The 23,997-nt window shown below is 39.6% G+C and overlaps 1 protein-coding gene across 5 annotated transcripts in view; it reads left to right on the forward strand.

Annotated features, from left to right (window-relative positions):
• Positions 1 to 23,997, forward strand: part of SVEP1 (sushi, von Willebrand factor type A, EGF and pentraxin domain containing 1) — a 127,438-nt gene that overhangs the window by 46,046 nt on the left and 57,395 nt on the right. For all 5 annotated transcript variants that reach the window (XM_040540192.1, XM_040540193.1, XM_040540194.1 and 2 more), the window contains 13 exons: positions 3,670 to 3,849; positions 8,438 to 8,635; positions 11,052 to 11,170; positions 12,607 to 12,736; positions 13,421 to 13,528; positions 13,748 to 13,879; positions 15,630 to 15,824; positions 16,908 to 17,029; positions 19,228 to 19,336; positions 21,243 to 21,434; positions 21,709 to 21,942; positions 22,518 to 22,679; positions 23,387 to 23,548. In XM_040540192.1, the coding sequence (XP_040396126.1) occupies positions 3,670 to 3,849; positions 8,438 to 8,635; positions 11,052 to 11,170; positions 12,607 to 12,736; positions 13,421 to 13,528; positions 13,748 to 13,879; positions 15,630 to 15,824; positions 16,908 to 17,029; positions 19,228 to 19,336; positions 21,243 to 21,434; positions 21,709 to 21,942; positions 22,518 to 22,679; positions 23,387 to 23,548 (2,043 nt within the window). The remainder of the gene's footprint in view (positions 1 to 3,669; positions 3,850 to 8,437; positions 8,636 to 11,051; positions 11,171 to 12,606; positions 12,737 to 13,420; positions 13,529 to 13,747; positions 13,880 to 15,629; positions 15,825 to 16,907; positions 17,030 to 19,227; positions 19,337 to 21,242; positions 21,435 to 21,708; positions 21,943 to 22,517; positions 22,680 to 23,386; positions 23,549 to 23,997) is intronic.

Genomic DNA, 23,997 nt, shown 5'->3' on the forward strand with positions numbered 1-23,997 from the left:
GATTGAAAGGGAGAAGACATGGGAAAGAGAATCCTGAAAAGCATTCTTGATTTCTATAGCTCTTACAAGTACTTAGGAACACAGTTTGAGTTTTTTATCACTTGCTTTTGCCTGAGGCTTGGGTCTTGGTGGTTTAGAAGTGGGGGTGCATCCTTATGCTGTCCTGCATGGTATTTCTTCCAAGGATGGCCTGAAAAAGCAAGTAACAGCCCTCATGTCCTCAACAGCCACAGCTTGTAGTTTAACATGTTTAGCTTGAGTTGCATAGACTTGATATTGGTCTGCACACCAGAATGTAGCAAATAAGAAGCAATCACCTCCTTCTATAACTCTTGCCCTGGCCATGAGTTGTGGGGAGGAGGAGGGGTAGGTTCTTGGAGGCTTTAGGACTTCATGCTACTACAAACACTGCAGCCCTTAAGGAAACAGCAACTGATGATTTTGAAAGCAGGGATCTGGGGTACAGATCAGTTCCTCAGGACACTCTTATATAGCAGATCACTTTTGCTTACATTGCAGGGCTGTTTTTCAGATAATCTGGGAAAACTGTCTTCTTATATAGCTTCCAGTAACAGAAGACAGAAAGGAGAAGCTTGAAATAAAAAATAAATTGCTGTCATGTGCCTCGAGGGTGCCTTAAGAAGGCAAAAACAAAGAGATCAAAACACGGGTTGAAGATACATACCACTTTAGGTAGACTTGGGTACTGGGGAATAGCTTCTGCCACTCAAAGCTTTTGTTGCACACTAGTTTCAAGTGCAAAAAAGTGGAGAAAGCTGCAGCCAATGACAAAGAAAGGATCCTTTATCTTCACTGTCTGTACACAAGTGGAACTCTCTAGTACTTGGAAAAGCTTCTAGAGCAACTACAAATATTCACCTGCTGGGTGTAGGTGCATGATCTTCCTTTAGCTTGGGTTTTGTTTGGAAAAGTGAGGGAAAAATCTGCTTTGAGGTATTGTTTTGATATTGAGTCAATTTCCTTTGAAGCCTTGATAGGGTATATTTTTGCGTTTCTCATGCCCCTCCATCACACTGAAGACTTCCAATTAAATAAAAAATATTTAAAAATCCTACCTTTACACATGCTGGATCTGCTCTTCTCTATTCATTCAAACTGTGGAAGCGAGCAAGATCAAAGACACGGTTTATAGCTGTCTTGTTAATCCCAGGGGTATTTTATCACATAAATTAGGACGGGACCTTAAAGGAAAATCCCTTTGCACTGCTTTGGATTTTGACATTAAACACTCCTCAATTGCTCTGCTAACTAAAATCTGCTGTGCTGTGGGAAAGCAATTAATGCAGTTATGTCTTGCAATTAACTGTGACCCATGAAAAAAGCCCTATGAAGTGTGTATGTAATCCTGATAAATGTATTAGGAGAAAACACAGCACAAGCAGAATATACCTTTGTTGTTGTTTTCACTGACTTTACGGAAATATTTGTTGGTTGTGGAAAGTGCCTAATTGACAAGAGGATGTATTTGTGTTTTAAGACATGAAAACATAACCAGGATAACGTGGGCTCAATTCCCAGTTTCCAGCCGAGGCATACTGAAACTCTGAAGGAAAGTGAACATAGAAACACTGAGGAGGCAAGAGCACTGAGGAGTACAGCTAGCATGGTCAGAAGAGATGACTAGACTTACCAAGTGGTGGAAGGGAGTGCGTTCTCCATAGACATTACGTTGCTGAGGTGCTCCTCCTCAGTGCTCATAATTCATTCAGCCTTCCTCAATAATAACCACAGAGCTTGACAGTATTTGCTTTCTTTTACCACAGGTTGGTTACTAAAGGCTTCCGTAGAAACAATAAAAGAGAAAGCCTATTCTCTTCTGCATGAAGCATATGTGATTCAGCTGCAGAATGTCTTTCCTATTCACTGCACTGCAGTTAAGATACAGCTTATTAGAAAGCTGCTCCGAAGTGTTAAGTGTCACTAGCAAGATGGAAATTTCAAGGTCTTTTTTGTACTCTTTAATGCACTCTGTAGTGAGTGCCCGTGTGTATGTGTGCATGAGAGGAACAGTATTTTCAAAGAGTGAAGATGAGACAGTGGTAATACAGAGATGTATCAGATGCATCTGAGTGGCTTTTTTTTCCTTCTTTTGTATCCAATGTACCTAGGTTTTGCTGCAGATTTTTCCTTCTCTCAGGATTTCCTTATAGCTACTTTCACATAAGACATTATTTAATGAATGTTTTCTGCAGCTTTGAGGGGCTTGTGGTTATTGCCATTTGTACAGATGATTTCATTTTAAGGAGAGGTCAGGATATTTCCCCTTTTATTCGTTTTAGGGAGTATCATGCTCAGTTCAGTCCACACGTCCAACTGCCAGCATGTCTTGTCTCATCAGTATGCACAGTAAACAACTACTGGGAAGACGAGAGAAAGTTGCCAAGTTGGCTGTCTTTCAAGTGTCTTTGGAGAGGAGCTTGTGGTCTGCCTCCTACCAAGCAGCAGCTAGGATGGTTTATTTGGTAAAATTGGCATTCCTACCGCAGCAGAGAAGCCGTCCACAGCTCTGAAGCCATACATTGTCAGAGTTTACCCCCTGCCTGCAAGGTCAACAGAAGCTGTGGAAACAGTCCTGAGAAAAGAATAGTTTAGGGAGCTGCAGTCTGCTTGATTACATTTTTGATCAGCCACGCTGTTTGCCTTTATGTATGCTTTTCTCCCGCTAATAACTTTTGAACCTGTACCCTCCAGCCTTGGCTGAGGACAGTTTTCAATGATACGAGTTTTCCATAGGGTTTGGAAAATCAGCAGCTAGTTAGAGAAGAGAGGCATGAATTGTTGAGGGGAAAGGTATGGTAGGACCCCAGCAGACATCTATCTACTCATTTTGGCTTGCTGTCACCCTGTCATATATATATCATCATCATCATATAGTCATGTCCAGTCGATGGGTGTGTACAGCTCCGCTGTTCAACGCAGGTGAACCCAAAGGTGTGTATGTACAGAGGGTAGCAAGGGGACGAAAGGAAATTTTAAGGTACTGGCTGAAGAGAAGGGCTGGAGGCACTGCAAAGGAAAGAGGTCCTAGTAGAAGAGCTTAAGGTTATGATAGTGAGACAACGAAAATAAATCAAGGCCTTACCAGCGCCTGCATCAATAAACTGAGGAGTGCCTAAGGATGTTGCCAAGCACTGCGACACAGTCATCTGCCCTGTTAAGCTCTTAGCCTCTTTTCTGGCATGCCCTCGGTCCATACCAGACTGACAGTTTGGATTTTCCCAAACTGTCAGGCACAGCTGGGGAATTGGAAACATTAGAAAGGCCCAAAATTTTCCATAGGATTGCATTTGTGTACAATCCTGAAGGCTGACAGACTTTACTAGCAGAGGTTACCTGGTGCCAAATGTCTCCAAAGGCTGGGAACTTCTCTGAGGATAACTGATTTGCTAACATATCGGAATTTAGGACAATGTGGAATTGTGTGCCTGACCTCATACGTGTTACATAAGGCTCTCTCCAGAAAAGGAAGGCATCAATCCTTTGAAAAAGTTAGCCCTCTTCCAGCCCTATCCTATTCCCTAACTCTGTTCCAACTTCTGTAACTAGTGTACAAGACAGTACCTTTCCTGTCCCTGAAAACCTTAAGACCAGAGTTACTCCCCAGGTTCTCAGTGCTGCAGAGTGAATTTTTTTTTTTTCCCTTTGCAGTTCGGACATGTCCCAAACTTCGGGCTCCTGAAAATGGTCAAATTAATTGTTCAACAGCTGATGTCTCCTATAAGACAGTATGTTTACTGACCTGCAATGAAGGCTATGAAATAGAAGGAAGTGCCAAACTCACGTGCCTGGGAACCTCACAGTGGGATTCAAAGGAGCCAAAGTGTGTGGGTAGGTATCTGGTTGCACTCTGTTCATGTCAGAGCACAGCCTTTCCTGACGTGCTGTCATGAGTGAGAAACTCTAACAATTTCAATAGCTGATGAAGCCAAGGTGAGAGTGAGAATTTATTTATGGAGGTTTCATACAGATTTTAAAGTTTGGGAGGGGCGAAACCATTTGTGAATGCAGTAAGCAGGCAGATTAACACTGAAATCCAGCACAACCAATAGCCAAAAGGTTGTTGAATCTGGTGAGTCACTGTGATGTGATAAGTTATAAGAAACACACGTCTTGTAGACTTACACCACAGATTAACTGTGAACAAACAGGTTTGAGTTACCCTCTTAAAGCTAAAGATTCGGGTGTGTTAACCAGGCATTGTGAGTGCCAAGCAGAGTTGTGGCTGTTGACACTTCTGCTGAACTCCCAGCAGGAAATAAGTTGAGAAGTATTAGGGACCAAAACACTAAGGCAGGATTCAGAGGTCACACCAAATGTGCAGCAGTAAGTAGGCATATATTGCTGTTCCAGACGCTTCCAGTTATATGGAGAAATAAAGGATTGTAGATTTCAGAAGTACCCATTTAAGACTACTGGCATGAACTGAATTCTCTTAGAAGCATAAGAAGAAGAAATAGCAGCTGAAACACTTCTGAGGTCAGACTGCAAGAAAAACAGCACAAGCTTAAAAGTCCAGCGTTTCAGAAGCTGATCTGGTGCTGACTAAAGCTTGATTGAAGTACATGTCACCTGGGCCCAGTTAAGGTAATGCCGGTAGGGTAATTTGGGTTGAACCTGTGACTATTTTTGAAGGCTTAAAGATGTGGACATTGCTTGAGACAAGAATAAATTTCTAACTGTAGATACGTGTTCTAAAATCAAAAAGTATTAATTTATCAGGAAAGTTCGTTAAGAGATCCTAATCTCTCTTCTGTTGAAGCCAGTGTAAAAACTTCAATTAACTTCAAAAGGAAAGGACCCTGAAATCCTGTTGGAAGATTATAATTGGAAGATTAACTATATTCATTGGTTGAACTCATCCTTCCTAGCTTAGCATTTTGATTATTAAAATCCATCTCTACCCTGTATCAGATTTCTTCACACCACGCAATTTTACTTCCATGCCCAGATTACCCTTGGCAATGGCTTATTTTTGCTGAATCTGAAAATCCAGTGTAAAAGTTAGCTTTGGTTGTCCCAGAGGGAAACGTGAGCTAGAAACAGCCTCTGCCATCCGGCTTCCTGAGATTTCTGCTCAGTAGTGGTGTGTGGAGTTTCATTCAGAGAAAGATGCAAACCAGAGGACTCTTTATAGCATGTTCCCATCAAAATGTATCCTTCATACTCATTTTCAGAACGTTCCATCATTATCATAGAAGTGTTCCCTATTTATTTTTAATCTGAACAGTTTCTAACTATTGTTTGTCATCTGCTAGATGAAAGAAAACAAAAATCCTTATGTATTTATGCATATGTAGTTAATAATTTATCTATTTCCATCCCTTCTGTTGATAAAATGAAGTGGGATTAGGTTCGGTCTCCTGCCTTGGAACAGATTTCTTGGATCTCAGGGTACACTTGTAGCTGTTTTTCTGAGTGCTTTCCAGTTTGAGTGGACATCAATGCAAAGTTTACCATATTTAAAAGTTAGCTCTGTAAGATTGTACTACAACCATCTGTAAACATAATTGCCACAGTGTCATAACATAATCTGGATTGTTTACAGGCACTTCTGTGAGATCTGTTGTCATACACGTCTTTTTCCAACAGAGTGGAATTTAATGCAACTTTGGCTATTTACATGTATTTTTAAATCATTTTTTTTCATGCTGTTTGTAATTAGTTAACTTTGCGCAGGTTACATTACATTACAGACTGCTTAAAAACAAAATACTTGCCAAAAAGAAGGGCTTTATCTGCTGTCCAAATAAAAAAATAAATAAATTTCTTCAGTCATGTTCTTGTGTTTCTTCACCCATTGATGAGGGACTAAAATCAAGCACGTCAAAATTAATAAACTTTGGAAGATACTGTTCTCCTTGCTTTGTTCAAGTGTTCATGAAGAAAGGTAAAAATCCGGATGGCATCCAGGGTGTTGATGCCATCTAGTGTTAAAAGAATTAGTACTCCACAAGTCTAATAGCAGTTGGCTGATTCATTCCCCGAAATGTGTTTGTAAAGGAGTTGAGGAAGGAAGCATGATTTGCTTGGTAGTCTGTTTTCAGTTGTGGTATTGAAGTTCCTCTTAGAATCATACACCAGCCCAGGTTGGAAGTGACCCTGAAACTTACTATCACTCTGTTCCTCACAGAGTCCAGTCTTCCTGGTCAGCTTTATCAAACTGTGTAACTGAGCACAAATAAAAAAAAGCCAAACAACAATAATAAAGCTTTTTTTTTTTTTTCCTGCAGCTAGATATGCCAAAGGTTATCCTGAAACTTCATCTGATGTTTCAAGATTCTGCTCTGCTAGGATCTTGCTAGTATACTTGGAAGCATCTTTATCAGGAGGACTGTTTCCACTTAGCCAAGAGCTGTAGTTTTCTTTTTCTTATACCTACACCTTTCACGGCCTTTCTTCTACTTGTTCCCTGAGTATTGTACATCTTAATGCTTTTAGCTTGTCCTCTCAAGCATTGTTTTTTTCCAGTTCATGATCTTTCTTCTATTTGTCAGTATCCTTCCATGGTGACCAGCCAAAGGTTAGATATTTTTTTTCTGATGGAGTTGTTCTGCATTTCACAGCCAACAGCATCTACCTGCAGTGAATGTGTTAACATTTATGATCTTTGCAGCCTGTTTAAGTATCTGTTCTGAAGCTGCAGCCTGTTGCAGTTATTAATTGCTTAGACTTAGACACATTTTCAGTATTGCGAGTTTAGAGGACAGGAAATACTTAAAATGCTTAGAGTATTTAAGATTTGTTTCATGCAGAAGAACCAGTTTTCAGTGACTGCTGCGTATTTTGGGAGAATATATACCCTTTTTTTGGGAAAGAAAAGGGATATGTACTGTTTTGAATTGAATCACTTCTGTGTCATTAAACCATCGCTAAGAGATGAACAGAGCTTTGCCTTCTGTATCTGTGTTGTTCTTTGTGTGTGCCTTTGTGTAGAGATTTTTCTGTTTTCTTCACCAACTAGCTAAAGAGTTACAGTTCTTCTCATTTGCTATAGTCAATGAAGCATTTTTCTTGTGTGTTTGTTCATTACCTGTTGGAAGAAACACTACTGAAAGTCTGCTTATCTGAATTAATGTGATAAACCTTTTTGTCCAGTTTGTTAATGACTGCATGTCTGAAGTAAAAATAACATTCCTTGTCTCACATGGTAAAAACAACAGCTCAAAATTGAACAAGGTTGTGAGAATTGGACATGTTTACATACATTGCATTGTTTGGAAGCTTACACTTCAATGCAAATATTCATCAGAATTTGTATTAAATTCTAGTTACAAAACAGCTCAAAACCTCAATTTTAAGCCTCAAAAAAATCATCATCCCATCTTAACATTGGAGGGATGATCAGCTGCCCTTTATTGTCACCCTCAGTCTTTGCATCTGGGTTTGAACACAGTCAAGACCAAGCCTAGTTTGACTCAGTTTGGAATACGGTAGGCAAAATCACATGCCATATCTCTGATCTCAGGTGAGCTCATGGCACAGTGTCCTTTTCTGTCTCTCATTCTTATTTCATAAGATAATGTAAAAGCTTTACAAGAAGGCAACAAATGCAAGACCATTGCTCGGAAGAGCTGATTTCCATAGAAAGCAAGGGAATGCAACTTCAAAGTAATCATGAAAGGTGAAGTTGTTTAAAAAAAAAAGGTGGCTGGGGGGAGGGAGAGCAAAATATAGTGGAGCCACGTGAAGAATACATTTCTGTCTCACTGAAAAGCATAAGTAGGAAAATCATAGACTCACAGAATCATATCATGGTTTAGGTTGGAAGGAACCCTAAACCTCACCTCATCCAACCCTCCTGCCATGGGCAGGGACATTTCTAGATCAGGCTGCCCGAAGCCCCATCCAGCCTGGCCTTGAACACTTCCAGGGATGGGGCATCCACAGCTTCTTGGGGTAACCTGTCCCAGTGTCTTACCACCCTTATCGTGAAGCATTCCTTCCTTATTTCTGATCTAAATCTCTTCTCTTTTAGTTGAAAGCCATTCCCTCTTGTCCTATCCCTACACCCCCTGACAAAGAGTCCCTCCCCCGCTCTCCTGTAGGCCCCCTTTAGGCACTGGAAGGCCTCTCTAAGGTCTCCCAGAGCCTTCTCTTCTCCAGGCTGGACCCCAGTTTTCTCAGCCTGTCTTCACAGGAGAGGTTCTCCAGCCCTCTGATTGTCTTCGTGGTCCTCCTCTGGACCTGCTTTAACAGGACCTGACGTCCTGGATGCTGTTTACTTCGGTCAGCACTGGAATACAGAATTTGAGTAGTTTCTACTGTTTTATACACTCACAATGCATGCAGACTCTTGAATTAAAGGTCTGTACATTTTGTGTTCCCTCTGAGTTGCCATATGACTATTTGCAGATTTGTTGGAATGTACTTTTTTACACATGTCAGTTAAAAGATATGTCTTACTGGTCTCTTGTAGAAATGCGTTGCCCCACCTTCCAGAAACCAGCAGGAATAACAGTTTTCCCTCCAAGATGTGGGCTGGAACCAGCTGTTTCTGGGACTGTGTGCCAACTGAGATGTCCCCAAGGATTCCTCTTGTCTGGAGCTAGAGAAGAACTAAGGTGCATTTCATTTGGGAGATGGAGTGCAAACATCCAGGAGGCTCATTGTAAAGGTAGAGACCAGCACAAAATACTTCTGTGTACACATGTGCAGAATTGAAGGGAAACAGAAATTGCTGAGAAAAGACAGATTTGAACTGGGAAAGCATGATTCAAGCAGTGTGTAAGAAGCGTTGGCCGTACCATTATAGCTTGGTTCTCAAATTTACTTGTAGTTAGTAATACTAATGTGGAATTCGAAGTGTGCTTAAGTGCATTCTTAAAAGTGTTCACTGTTGGCTGTCACTCCTTGGATGAGAAGTCATGAGGTGTTGGGACACTGCCTGCTAAAAGGCCTGATGTGGAGATAAGTTTGAAATTTCAAAGTAAAAGTGAAAGATCTTAGCTTAAAGGTAGTCAAAGTGGAACCCACAGTCCTATTAAAACAGCAGTAACACTAATGCTACCAGTGGTTTAGCACAGACTTACGTAAGCACTGTAGTCTGAGCAGACCTGTACTGGCTGTGTAAGTCCTGGCTGATACACAGGGTGTGGAAAGATGCTTCTTTTCAGTTGGCTCTGACCTGACTACAGCTGTAGACGCGTTCTCAGTAATAGCACACAAGAGTCAGTGCCAAAACTGACGGAAAGAAGTGCACAGAGTCTGTAGAGGAGCAGGAAATCGTTGCATGCATTTGAAGGGTCCTGCCACGTTTGCCTAATTCTAGCATTGTACGGTTATTTATTCTCTTACATGCATGCACACTGAGTTGGAAGGAATTTGGCTTTGGATTACAGGAGGACACAAGTGAAAGTGTAATTTGTCTGGAAATAGGCTATTCACCTCTTTGTGAACCACTGTGCTCCTAGAGCTAATGCTTCCACCCCAAACAGGGGCCTTCACCAGCCACTGCATGAAAGAACAGTACAGAAAACAGTTATGGCAGTCGTCTTGCCAAGTCACTACAGAAACTGAGGTGGGAACTTTTTCCTCTGTAGTGGCCAAGGAGATTTTATCCTTCCCTGTAAACATATCGTTTCCCACTCTGTGATGTACCACATTGTTTTTCTGAATCTTTGTGTAAACCTGTGCCAAACCACAGTTTTTAATATTTGATGGGATCCCAGCACAGGGCTACGAGCTGAAGTGTTTGGATCAAGATAAAGCAGCGTGGCTTGGGTTCAAGCTTTTAGATATTACCAGTGCATAAAACCCTAAAGTAAGAGGCACCAGGAATCTCCGAAAGTTATTCTTCTCTAGTAAAAATGAGCAGTGGCCTCTCAGTTGCTTTCATTCTTATTATTGTCTCTCTCTATTTTGCTGCCAAAATATTTTCCCAGTTCAAAACAGCCATTTTCTTTCTGACTTGTTTATTAGCCTTTCTACAAAATTTCACTTTTAAATGGAATTTGCTCCAGCCTGAAGGCTGTGGTCAGGGGAGTGTGAATTATAACTGGTAGTTATTAGAAGAGTTCACTTCTACTAAAATTTTCATCAGAATGAGTTCAGAGGAAGGCAAAACCACTTGTATTTATTGCTTTGCACTCTTAATTACAGGGGTTTAATTGTCTGACTTATGTCTTTACTGGAACTACGTAGTAATAAAAATGTAAGTGGTATCAGTCCTGAGTTGTTTTAAAGCCTCCTGGGCATGGATGAGTTCAGAGCTGAATGCTGTCCTTGTCTCATGAGTCTCGAGACCATTTATCAAACAATACTACAGCAATAAAATAACTTGACCACAAATGTTTTGAGAGGCCCTGTGCCAGGGAGATGAAGAAATACTTTGTCAGAGAAACTTTAAAGCTTAAATGTTGGTGGTGATATTACCTGTATTGTACCACCAGTACTTTGAAATCATTCAGCATTGTCACATATGTCACAAGAAGAGCCCATTAGTCCTACGTAGTACCTTGTAGCAAGCATTTATTAAAGAACATTTCCAGTAACTGTTGACAGAAATCTTGTCAGTGCTTCTTTCAAGTCAGTTCCACACCATGTTACAGGGCATTTGAGAGTGACTACTGTCTTGCTCATGGTACATGTCATGACAGAAATAATTTTCTTTATGTCACTGATGATCAGAAACAGGTGTTTACATCTGTATGTGTCATGTGTGTGGGCAGTGAAAGGATAGAGAAACCATTCCTTCTTAATGAGTAGATGTGTGTAATGAATAGATGAATAATAAAACAATTAATTCTGTCTTATTTATGCTTTGTTTTATGGTTGCATGCGGAAACCAGAATCTCGTTGTGTTAGGTGATGTTCAAAAATAAAACAAAACAGTCACTTCTCGTGAAGAATTTACTGTTTATATATGAGCCAGTAAGCAAGAATTAAAAAGAGGCAGAGACAGTACCTTTGCAAAAACGTGTATATATTCCAGGCAACACAAAATAGCAGTAGTTATAAAAACTTGAAGTCTAACAATTACATAGATTTTATTTCTATAATACCACATATAAAATATTTGTCTTCTGGGTCAGATATTGAAGCTCCTCGGATCCACTGTCCAGAAAACATTGAGACTGAGACCCTGGAACATCAGAACTCTGCTAATATCAGCTGGCAGATCCCAATAGCTGAGGATAACTCTGGAGATGAGGCAAGTTAAAACCTTTACATTTGACTGGGTGCATTATTTTTAGCTAGTTATTTCAAATTAATTTTCTGTATCATTAGAATTTCTTTCTTCTGACAAGCAGGAGTAGAAGAGAAATCTGCTGAAAACCTTGTATATTGAGAATTCAGCATTTTCTGTCCCATTTAGGATTATGTAGTCACAGGACACTCTGCGTGGTTGATTTATGTGGTCCAAAGGAAGAATGTGCCCTTGTTTATAAAATGGAGACAGCTGCTTTAAAAATTAGCTCTTAGAATGTGAAGGAGTTTAGTAAATGCTTCTCAAAAGGAAGTAAACCAGTTCATTAATCTAAAAGGCTAACAAGAGCATACTGTGATAAGTAAAAATGCATTTCAGCTTCCCAAGTGAGAGAAAAATCCCATTTTCTTATCCTATGCAAGGTTCAGACACAGGCCTTTGGCTACTATGGGTATCAGAGGTCTGTGAATGGAGTTACGGAAAATTTGCTCCAGAGCTGTTTCATAAAGAGTAACATTCCCTACAGGCTCAGACATGATCACGTTACAGCAACTGAATGCATTATCATGAGTCAGCAGAGGAAGAGTGGCTATATGTATGTATGCTCTAAATTTGCTGCAAACACAGGAGATTTTTGCATTTGGAAACTGAGCAATCCCAGTAAAAGAGGTTTAAGTTCACACAGCTTTTGCTGCAACACAGCTATGATCAGATAATGTAGCTGTGCGGACCCAGAGTCATTCACTGAGCTGTAGAAATGAAGTCCCTTCACTCTCAGTTGTAGCTGGTTTGTCAAAGCTGCAGTTCTCAGACAAACTGCTTTGCTCAGGTGAAGCCAGTTCCCTTCAAGAGAGGTTCCTTAACGCAGTTTTAACCTATATGAAAGAGCTGTAGTCAGCAAGTAGGTGCCATTCACTCCAAATGCAGTGTTCTTTTGCGGTACTAGAATGTATTGAAGCATCTGTGGGCTATTAAGTCATACAAATATGTAGATTAAAGCTGGATCTGCAAGTACTCACGGCACACAACCGTCTGCCCCACACATCTCCCAGGTCTGCTGCCCTTGCGGCTGGAGACGTGAACTGCAGACAAAGCAGGTTCTGAGCTGGCACAGTTTGTGTGCAGCATGAGGAGGCAGACAGGAGCCTGTCTCAGGTTGTTTTAATGCACAGTGCTGTAAACTTCAGCAGATCAGGGTCCAAATCCTGACTGAGTAAATTCCTGTTGCTATAAAGAAGGTAGTCTTGAGAAGGGAGGAAAGGCACTCTCTTGCCAAGTCCACTCTCATTACTTGAAGAGGCTATTAGCATTAAGTATGAGCAGGGTTAACATAAAAGGATACTATTTTGTGCCCATTTCTTGAAGCATATGAGTGTTATGAATACTGGCCTGTTTTTTGTTTTGTTTTTTTTTAAATAACAAGTGTCTTCCTATAAAAGGTCTCAGTGCACGTTACCCCAGCTTTCATACCACCGTATCTTCTCCCGATTGGCGAAGTTGCCATTACTTACACAGCAGTTGATAAGTCAGGCAATGAGGCAAGCTGTACATTCAGTGTCAAGGTTATTGGTAAGTGCTGCTAAAAATCATTGGGGAAGAGTCTGTCACAGTTGAAACCTTTTCATTTTGTGCAGAAAGAGACGGTGGATCACCACGGCCTTTCTGTGTGCATGGATAAATCCAGAAATAATGCCATCTCCATAAATGCATTGCTGATCTTGGGCCACAGTTCACATAGTGTGCAGTCATTGCTCCCACATGTTCAGTTTGGGTTGTTCCTTTGTTCTGTTGTTCGTGTGAATGTTAAGATTACTCCTTGTACTGATAGATGAAATGCTTTTTTTGTGTTGCTGCTTACTGCCTTTATCATACACGTCTTTTTTTTTTCGTCTTGAAAGACTGCAAGAATTTCCGAGGTTCCTGCATGTTGCTGGTGCAAATCATTGTTCAAGAATTTTTGCCAGACAGTTTTATTATTCTGCACTCCTATTAAACAAAGTTTGCTGTATAGAAAGCAAACATAATGCAGAAACCATGACTTCAGCCAAAGAAATTGTATTGTATTACTGTTGTGCCATTCCCGTAGTGTCTATGAGATGTAGCAGTTACTCACAGGTGCACACCTTACTTTATTGTATCTTCTGATGCAAACTTAAAACTGCTTTTTACATGACTTCTTCTGATTATACGTTTCACTTGAGTGTGGCTGCAGTTCAGTGAGCTAATGTCATGCTATCCCTTCAAATTCTGTAGATGCAGAACCTCCTGTAATTGACAGATGCAGATCTCCACCACCCATACAGGCAGTAGAGAAGGAGTACCCAGCAACATGGGAAGAACCACAATTTTCAGACAATTCAGGTGAGACAGTACACCCCAAAACATGCACACAACCGTGAAACTGTAGAGAGTTTCAATCTGCTCACTCTTTGAGTTTATGATTTTATTATTATTATTTATTTTTAAGAGCACATCATTTGGAAGAGAGGACCTACCATTTCTTTCTCCATTTGTTGAGGTTGAGTGTGAGCAACCATGTTTAGCTCACTGATGTTCTAAGTTGTCTTTTAACTCTTCTAGGTGCTCCACTGACTATTGCTAGGAGTCACGCACCTGGAGATCTCTTTCCAAAAGGAGAGACAACAGTTCAGTACACAGCCGTGGATTCCTCTGGCAATAACAGGACGTGTGAGATTCACATTGTCATTAAAGGTTTGTTGTCTTCTGTCTGCTGGCACAGTTCAGTAACACATTAGTCATGATGTGGTACTACAGCTTAGTATTCTCAGACCAGCAAAAGTGTATGGCTTTGTTGTAACTGAATATCATAAACAATACAAGTCAACTCCACTTCTTCATTCAGTCTCCAGTTTTCTTTTAGGTGTTCCTAGTTTCTGTGGGAGTAACTTGAAGGCAGTCAGGATATCAGTTAGTACCAGTGAACAAATTACCTAAGCAGCACAGCAGTGAATTTGGCCCTATAAATTCAAATTAGGTGTAAAAGCGATTAAATTAATATTAATTAAAGCAGTAAAACTTCTGGTAGTGGATCCATTTTTTTCTCAGTGACAAATAATAGTGTGAAATGAATTAATAGGTGTTACTGAAGCCTAACTTGAAATCCGTACTTAAAAAGGAAAAACGTATGGAAATATTTTTCTAATCACATACAAATACTGTAGCAGATACTAGAACATGCTTTAGGTTTTAGAAACTGTCTTTATATATGCATATACCTACGCGTTTGTGTTGCTTGCACAGACACCTTTTCCCCACAGTTTACTTTCTTAGAACACATCGGTAATTTGGCAGATAAAGAATGAAAATTGTACTCTATCTCTGCCCTCTGGTGCTTATGTCTCAGTTGAACATCTGTATAAACAAATGGTAGTGAAGAGAATATACAAAATCATGCAGACTGGACTTTTGGTTATAGCTTTACAAAAGGTAATTTCAAATTGTTGTGCTACTTGCTGATTTGCTTTTGTAAATCTTAGCAAGGACAAGCCAGTTTGTAGAACTGGTATTATTTCAAGTCTGCACCACCCCAGACTTTTTGTGGTCTCTGTGCTCCTAACATAACGTTTTCAGATGTTCACAATCTCATTCACATTTGGCCTGAACATAGATTAGAACTGAGATTTGGTTTGGTTGAACCCAGCGGGCAGCTAAATGCCACTCAGCCACTCGCTCACTCTCCCCAGGTGGGATGGGGGGAAGTATTGCAAAAGTAAAAGTGCAGGAAGTATCCTAGCTGTGTCCCCTCCTAGCTCCTTGTGCACCCCCAGCCTCCTCCTGGTGGTACAGCACGAGGAGCTGGAAAGGCCTTGGCTCTTTGTAAGCACTGCTCTGCAACAACTAAACATCAGTGTGTTATCACCAGTATTTTCATCAAATATCCAAACCACAGCATCATGTGAACCTTTATGAAGAAAATAACTCTGTCCCAGCCAAAACCATGGCAGGTTTTGTAGTCAGTCAATCCTAAGATGATTTTGACAAGTCTGCGTGTTGTTGCAACAGTGGAGAATGGACAGTGCTTAGTTTTAGAATTCAGGGTGCAATACAGTTTACTATAATTCATTATATGACAGTTCATGTAAAAATTTAGATTTTTTTTATTACTTTAGTAGGTGTGTACTTGAGCGTGCAAATTTGAAGAAGTACAGATGAGTTTGAGTCTTGCATTATGGAGGTGGTTTTTTTTTAATTTCACATATGTATCACTATTTTTTTTTCTTTTTTAAGTTTTCACATTTCTGGTTTCAAATTCAGTGGCAGAGTTTGAGAATACTTTAGCAGTAGCCTGATCTGGGTTTTTTGGAAGTAATGAATAATACTTTCACAGGCTTCAACTGCAACTTTTGGAAATGCTGTTTTCCCATGTGTTTATTTAATTCACCAAATTCATCAATAAGCATCTTTGTATTTTTTTTCTTTGTTTTCTTTGTACTGTTTGTAGGTTCTCCCTGTGAAATCTCCTTTGAGCCAATGAATGGCGATTTTACATGCACAACAGATGAAAAAGGTGTTAATTGCACATTGCACTGTGCAGAGGGTTACAGCTTTTCAGAAGGATCAAATGAAAACTACTATTGTGCGTATGAGGATGGTGTCTGGAAGCCACCTTATTCTCCAGAGTGGCCTGACTGCTCTTGTAAGTCTAACTGTTATTATTTTTAGCCTGTGTTTTGTGAAATGAATCTGCATCTTATCAAGCAATGTGTTTAATGAGGAAGTAAATGAAAATATTTTAGAAATTACGACTGCTGTATAATGATAACTAATCTTCTCTGCTTCCAAATTGTTACAAGCATTGCAAATGAATGCATGGAAGTCCCTAAGTGTATAACTTCAGAAGATTTCTAAAATACAAAACTAGTCAATTTGTATCCTGGAAAGCACAAGATAACAAAGATGGCAAAGCAGACAAGGTTTATCATTAGTTTGTCTGCAAACACTAACAGTGCCTTTTCAACAGGAATTTCAACAGTATTTGCAAATTAGCAGTGCAAAAGTATCTGTAAAATCAGTGCATGCTGTAATTACATATATACTTACCACCAAATCAGAAGCATTTGTGTCTTTCCTTTGAGAGGAACACATACAAAACTTTAGTTGTGGACTTTCTCAGTGTTGGTGACATTCTAAAAATAAATATATGAGATCTAGATATGAAGTTAGACTTGGCATCACGTTGCATCCACTTCAGTCAGAATGGATTCTTTGGTTCCAGCAAATAGCAGTGTTTCAGCTGTGAGCAAATGGATATTTCATAGCTATTTATCAACTGAGATGCGTAACGTGGACATAGGAGCTTTGCTCCTTTTTTCATATTTAGCCTTGCAGCATTAGTAATAGTGCTTTCAATATTTTTTTTCTTTCTCTATAGAAAGTAAGAGTGCAGTTTAGGATTTTGACAGCTCACAAGCTTTTCAATTAAGAAAATGCTGAAATAGCTGCATGCCATTTTTCTCTAATATCTTACGGCTTTCCCATTAAGCTGTTGTGGAAATTTGATGCCTGTCAAGGGGTAGTTAATGTCTTTTCATATTTGTCTGCATTGGCTGAGATATGTATGATACATTTTAGGGAAACAGCCGTGGTTTCATGTATATATACTGTGAATTTGGGTTGCTGATTTGAACATAATGCTTCTTAGCTTAGTATATTCCAGTTTTAGCCAGTCCTCTGAAACTATTGTGCTGATCAATAAAAAATGTGCTCCAACGTTTTTCAGTAAATCGTTTTGCAAATCATGGGTTCAAATCCTTTGAGATGCTCTACAAAGCAACACGATGTGATGACAACAGCCTTCTAAATGGCTTTTCTGATGCCTTCCAGAGTGCACTTGGTAAAATGGTAGGTTAGTAAATACTACTTCCTTTTACATACTTTTATTAAAAAATACAATTTCTTATTACTTTTCCCAGCTAACTAATTTCAAACATGGAAAATACAATGGCAACTTGGAAATGAAATCTGTGCTTTTTCAGAAGACGAAGAGTCTCCTTTAAAAATAAAGAGGATGCACGGCCATTTTAATGTAATTCAGTTCAGTCTTCAATGTGAAGTTACTTAGGACAGGCTTTATAGAAGTGTCTGTATAGCTTATGGACCTCATACACAAAAGATTTTCAGTTGGATTCTAAAGAGAACATGTGCAGTTTTGAAAACCCCACTAAATCGTCCCCTAACCTCAGTGTTCTTTGTGAAAGTGATGATAAAATATCTCATTTTATACATAATATGTGTAAAACCTAGATAATACAAATGAATATAAATGTATACAGACAGACTGAATCCACATTTGGTGCCCAAGTCTAGGCACTTAAGTGGTAGCGACTTAAATAATTTGCTCAGGTTTACTTTAGTTTCTGAATTCTGACTCTTATTAGTAAGAACTACATAGTGATGAATTTGAAGGGGTAGCATGTTTCTTCTCTGCAGTGTCTCTTGCTTTCCACTTCAATGTTACAATTCTCCCTCTTAATCCACCAGTCTGTCCTCAGCTGCAAAGCGGAAGCAGCAGGCTTTTGAGCTATGGTCTAAGGAGCTGATGTCTGGGCCTAGCGTGATAGCATTGTGCCAGAAGACAACACTGGACAGTTACAGGTTTTTTGCAGGCCACCGCCCGTATGCTAAAAGCTCCACTACTAACTAAAAAGCATTATTAGCACATCCAGCTAATGGACAGCCTCCTGCAACTTTGGAATTCCTGTCAGTAGCCCTGGTCGAAAGGCTCAAAGCTTAAATGAAACTTCCGATAATCTTATACACTTGGACCTGAATATCTGTAACTCTCTTGCCTTACGTCAGGTTTGTTCTCTTCCAGTAGAAAAATTTGTTAAGTTTTAAAAAGGGGGACAAATCAGCAGGAGCCATCTTTCCAATGGAAAACAATATACAGAAAAAAAAAAAAAAAGCAATCCCAAAACACATACTAGAGGCCAGCTTGCTTGAAATCATTCTGGAAAAAGCCAGAAATAGAGATTTTATCAAAAACAATGTATTCATCTGCTCTTGTTTTATGTCCATTGCCTTTATGGAGAGAGGAAACTCTACAGAAACCTTTCCGGTATTGAGAATTTTCTGTGCAGTGATTTCCAGGTATATCACAGTGAAAACTCAGCAATAAGAAAGAGTAGGCCTTAATTACTCTAACTTCCCACCAGCAGAACTCTTCAACAATGATGGACAGCCTTATTTCTCACCAGTGAATGGTTTGCTTAACCAAAAATGCTTCTTCACTTTATGGTATGTTTCAGGATGAGCTTTTCCAAGGTTTTGAAATCATTTTTGAGTTACAGCCTTCAACTTGTGGTGCAGTATGCAACTGCTGGTTTCCCAGACCAGGAAGAAAGAAAAGGATATTAAGTAAATCACATGCAGGCATCCAGAGCTTGCATCAGTTTTCCTGAGCAACTACTTCTATATCCTATTTGAAGGACTGTCCTCCTCTGATGATTTTATCTGTCTTCTGAGATCTCTTGGGGGTATACATGAGTACCTTCCCACAGGCAAGGAGAGATGGATATGAAGAAATAAAGTTTGAAAGCTAGAAACAAAGTGATGGCATTATTGTAAACCTGACAGAATTACCAATTACATTAGCTGGAAAACCTGTAGGTGTTTTCAAACCTGAGAGCACATGCTGTTTTTGAGAAGAAAAAACAACCTTGAACTTTCTACTGGATTTTGGGATTACGTATGCAAGAGTGGTTAACACCATGGACATAGAGAATCATAGAATCATAGAGTATCCCATGTTGGAAGGGACCCACAAGGATCATCAACTCCAACAATTTCACATATAAAATAGACCTTTTACAAAAAAAAAAAAAAAATGTATGCCTCCAGTTTACCTTTTATTTCCTGGTTGTATCAATAGAACATACGTCTTTCAGCAGACCTTGCCGGTATTATAAGAGACATGAAAGGAGATGTGTAGTGTCAGAGAAAGGGCAAGACCAGTGCTTTATATTGTAACAAAGTTTCTTTAAGTTTGGGATGAGCTATGTGATTTTATTTTTTAACTTTATTCTTCTTTATGTTGGAAGGTCCCATCGTTCTGTAATGATGTTGATGATGTTGACTGCAGATTGGAAGAGCAGACACAGAAACATTGCTTGGAATACAATTACGATTACGAAAATGGATTTGCCATTGGTAATTACCGATTGCATAGATTGTTAGCCATCCAGGCTTCACTCAGTATACTTTATTTTGTTCTGAAATACTGCAGTGTGTTGTGTGGAATATTTAATGAAAATAATTGTAGCATTCAAGTTATTAAGCAATTAAGCAATAGATTTTCTTATGGAATTGTTTGCTCTCTGTTTGCAGTACTGCTTTCTATATATTCTACATGGGAAGGAAGAGTTCACTGAGATGCCTCATGGTAGGGAGGAAGAAAAGCATGCACATGCATGCACATGCAGACTGCCACAACCTTGCTTGGTTAGCCTGGAAGAAAGCAACTTTTTTAAAAACATACAACAGTTTCAAACCAAAATAGTGAAAAAGCACAGCAGGTGATTCTAGAGATTGTTAAGAGAACAAGGACCTTTTTCATCCTTGATGCTGGTTCCAATCAACACAGAGCCCTCAGAGTGTACAGGCAAAGCATAAATTTGCAAGTTAGCTGTGAAATACCTTCCCATATGCAAGGGTAGCTTTTTGCAGGGCAACTGTAGGTATGTTGGTGTGACAGCTGTAGCAGCCCTACTGATTGCTCCCACTTCACTTTACGCCAAGTAAGTTGTCATTTTCATTCCAATCCCAGACAGGTTAGTGTCCATGTTGCACTTGGCTTTTCTGAGTCCCTTGGGACTACTTAGAGCAGAAAGGCTAAAAGCAGATAGTGAGCTTACATCATCTTAGCATGAGGCATTTTGGCAGATCAACATCAGAATACTTAGTCTTTTACAGGACTGTGGCTCTTTTATAAGTTCATAGTGGGATTACTCTGGTACAGCTTCCTGCTTACTCTCACCTTTTAGACATGCTTCACTCAGTTTGAGAGGACATTTGTTTGTAATCAGACACAAGGGACTCAGGGCTCAATTTGCAGTTGTCATCAGGGAAAAAGTTGTTGGCAGCTGCAACTAATTTGTAAAGTCACTTGGTGGAAACAGTATTGTGGAAATGAGGTATAGGGTCCTATTCTCTTCTGGTCGTGTCAGTCTCTTTTCAGAATAACCTTGATACTGTTTTTCTGATGTTTCTCGTGATTCTACACTGGGGAGGCTGGAGATCAGAGTTCTCCTCTGGTCATAAGAGAGAACAGTTTAGAAGACCTGTTATTGAGTAATCACGTAGTATTAGTCACAAAGCTTCAGGTTTAACTTGCCTTAGTTTTCACTGCATATTAAGCATAATCTAGATGATTTACCTGGTAACTGGCAAACTGTTTTTATGCCTTCGTGTGTTTTCAGAAAGAGCTAGATTAATGAAATAGACTGTTTACCTCTAATTCTAGTCATGAATAGGCAGATTACTTACAGATCAAGATAGTTTAAATCATGTTGTGGATGAAGAACATTATACAGAGGGTGAACTTAAACCATTGTGTGTAACAGGAAATGCCTGACTCAGGGGACTGAACACAGAGGGTGATGCTATAAGCCTTTTCTGAGAAGTGAGACAATGGTACAACTTTTTCAGCAGTTGTGAGAAAGAGAGGTAGTGGAGACATAGTGATAAGGGCATGCTAGCTGTAATTGAGCAGTAAGAGAGAGAGCAATGAAGAATAGTTTAAGAAGTTGCTTGCAGGTGAAGGTCCGTGAAAGACTGAGGGGAAGAGAATTGCTGTTTTTATCAGTAATTTCTTTTATAACTTTTATAGCAGAATTTCTATAAGACTTTGGCTAAATACATGGATTTCAGGAGCTCTGTGGTAGCAAGAGTTAAACTTTTTTCTTTAGTCAGAATCATGGTACACTAGGCACTCGTGCAGAGGCAAAGATAGCATACGTTGTCTAGAGGTTCAGACAGGCCCCATTCTATTGGGGATGTTCTTTAGAAATAAGTATAAATATGACAGGCACTTATTTTCTACATTTTCTTCTGGCAGGGGCTGCTGGTTGGGGAGCAGCAAACCAGCTGGATTATTCCTATGATGATTTTGTTGACACAGTGCAGGAAGAAGACCTATCCAAGCATCTCTCTGCTTCTGCAAAGGCAGCACCTACTCGAGTCAAAAGACATAAGAAACTGAATGTTCCAATGACTGACCACAAAATCAAGTTAATATTTAACATCACAGGTGAGAGAAGTAAAATATATTCCTTCTCTTGTACATTCTTTTTTAAAATTCTTATTTCTAATACATACCATAAAACTTTACCTTCAGTTCACAAAGCCTGCTGGAGATGCAGACAATAGTTTTCTGGAGACATTCAGAGCCTCATTTTGTACATGCCTGCTTTCCACTTTGAACTGGCAAGCTTGAGTGCTGCACTCTTAATACACTTCAGAGTACAATGGAAGTGCTGACTGTAAAATCTGTGTGCTTGTTGTGTTCTCTGTTTAAATCCCAGCTAGCGTGCCACTGCCTGATGAAAGGAATGATACACTGGAACTGGAAAACCAGCAACGTCTCCTTAAAACTCTAGAGACGATAACAAACAGGCTGAATAGGACCCTCAATAAGGAACCAATGTATTCCTTTCAGTTTGCATCCGAACTCATTGTAGCTGACAGCAACTCACTGGAGACGGAGAAGGCCTTTCTCTTCTGCCGGCCTGGTTCTGTGCTGAAGGGGAGAATGTGTGGTAAGCCAGAGGACTTGCTCCTTACACGTATTTAGAGTCCTTTTCAAAAGCAAGGTTTTAGAGGATACTTGAGAAGGTAATGGTTTGCATGTGTGTGTGTGTGAATCATGTGTGAAGGTGGTTGGTTAGTAATTCGCAAACAGTCCAATGCTTGTGATCTCCCGGAACAATAAACTGCAAAAATGTTTTGTGCAGTTTGATTTCCAGAGGATGTTTATGTTTCTAACCAAGACTTGTGGAAAAAGAATGCTTTTGTACCCAGGATTCCACTCCCATGGGGAAATCAGGCATATCCACACAGGTGGTGAAAATAGTGCTTCATATGCAGTCTTTTAACCCTACTTGTTACTCTTGTGGATGAGGAGTAGCTCAGATAGGGAATTGGATCCTGTTTTCTGTTCTTCACTGTTACACAGTGAAGTCATTACGATGCTCGAGTCAGACACCCCATGCAAGCCTATCTATTGAGGAACAGAATCACATTTCATATAAACAGGATTTGATTAAATGGGAACTCCAGAGGCAAGACATGTATAATTGTACATTCTAAGGGGAACCTTGTGTTTACATTACAGTCAACTGCCCTTTGGGTACCTATTACTCCCTGGAGCATCATGCCTGTGAAAGCTGCTGGACTGGATCCTATCAAGATGAGGAAGGGCAACTGGAATGCAAAAGTTGTCCATCTGGTAGCTATACTGAGTATCTGCACTCCCGGAGCATCTCTGAATGCAAAGGTGAGAACTTTGTCTTCTCCAGACAGCCACTTCTGAGTGCCTGGTCCTCATTACAGGAGTGCTGGGATTAAATTAATCTATGAAATGAGAAGCAGTCCTAATAGCCCATTGATGCATGTGTAATGAAAAAAAGCATATGTGGTATGCAGAATGCCCTGGCAGATGTTTTAAATGTAAGAAGAGCTGGCCTCTAAGGTTTTGTTTCATTTTTGTCTCCTTTCTGTGAAATTATGAGCCCATTTTGCATAGACTAGTGTATTTAAGATGATGCCATTCTTGTTTTTGCCTGCCCCCTCATCCTATGGTGACTGAAGATGAAATTTTTGCATCCCACACTACAGTGCTCTGGCATTAAGCATCTCAGCACTCCTAACTCTTTGCAACCAACTTGTTCTGAAAAAGAAGTTATGAGATTTGTCACCTATTTATTGTTTTGACATTAGTTTTGCTCATTAAAAATGAGTAACTGAGTTGTAGTCATGTGTGAAGGTGGTTGGTTAGTAATTCACAAATACACTAACAGTGAGTAAGTTACCACAATTTCTGTTTGTTTGTTTTTTGTACCCATGAAGCCCTTCAGAGTAGAGGAAACTCTAGAAATAAAAAGTCTGTGTTGTGTATTGTGATTTCAGTATCATTTCCAGAGGTTAGGAGCCATGTTCTCTGTTGGACATCACTTAGTCTTTATGATTTCTTCTGCTTTACAGCTCAGTGCAAGCAGGGAACATATTCATCTAATGGTCTTGAGACCTGTGAAACATGTCCACTTGGCACATATCAGGCAGCATTTGGATCCAGGAACTGCATCTCTTGCCCAGAAGATACAACAACAGTAAAAAGAGGCGCAGTAGATGTTTCAGCTTGTGGAGGTGTGTAATTAATGGGACTCTAAAATCTCTAAAACAAAATATATATTAAAAAAAAAAAATTGTTTGAACATTGAGTTCAGACAAGAAAAAAAAGTTGTTTGAGCTAATGTAATCCAACTCATCTGCCTGAGATTTAAGTCAGCTTTTGTTCAAATGTGGATCAACATCATTTCCCAGCAAAATCACTGGCTGTTTCCTGATACCCTGTTTGTTTGAATTGCCCTCCTTCTAATTCCCAAGATGGATTCTTATCTAAAGATGAATAAAGTGAAATCAGTGAGAGTTAACTATATGAAAATAAATAAAACCTTTTTCCTTACAGAAGAGAATGGGGATGACAGGATATACAGGTATACTGTATCCTGAGGATATACCTCAGGAATGGTTTCCACAGTTTCTGTACAAAATTTCCATATTTTGACACAGTTTGTGTCATTTATTTTTTGAAG

This window comes from Cygnus olor, chromosome Z, assembly GCF_009769625.2.
Source record: "Cygnus olor isolate bCygOlo1 chromosome Z, bCygOlo1.pri.v2, whole genome shotgun sequence".
NCBI classification, from domain to species: Eukaryota; Metazoa; Chordata; class Aves; order Anseriformes; family Anatidae; genus Cygnus; species Cygnus olor.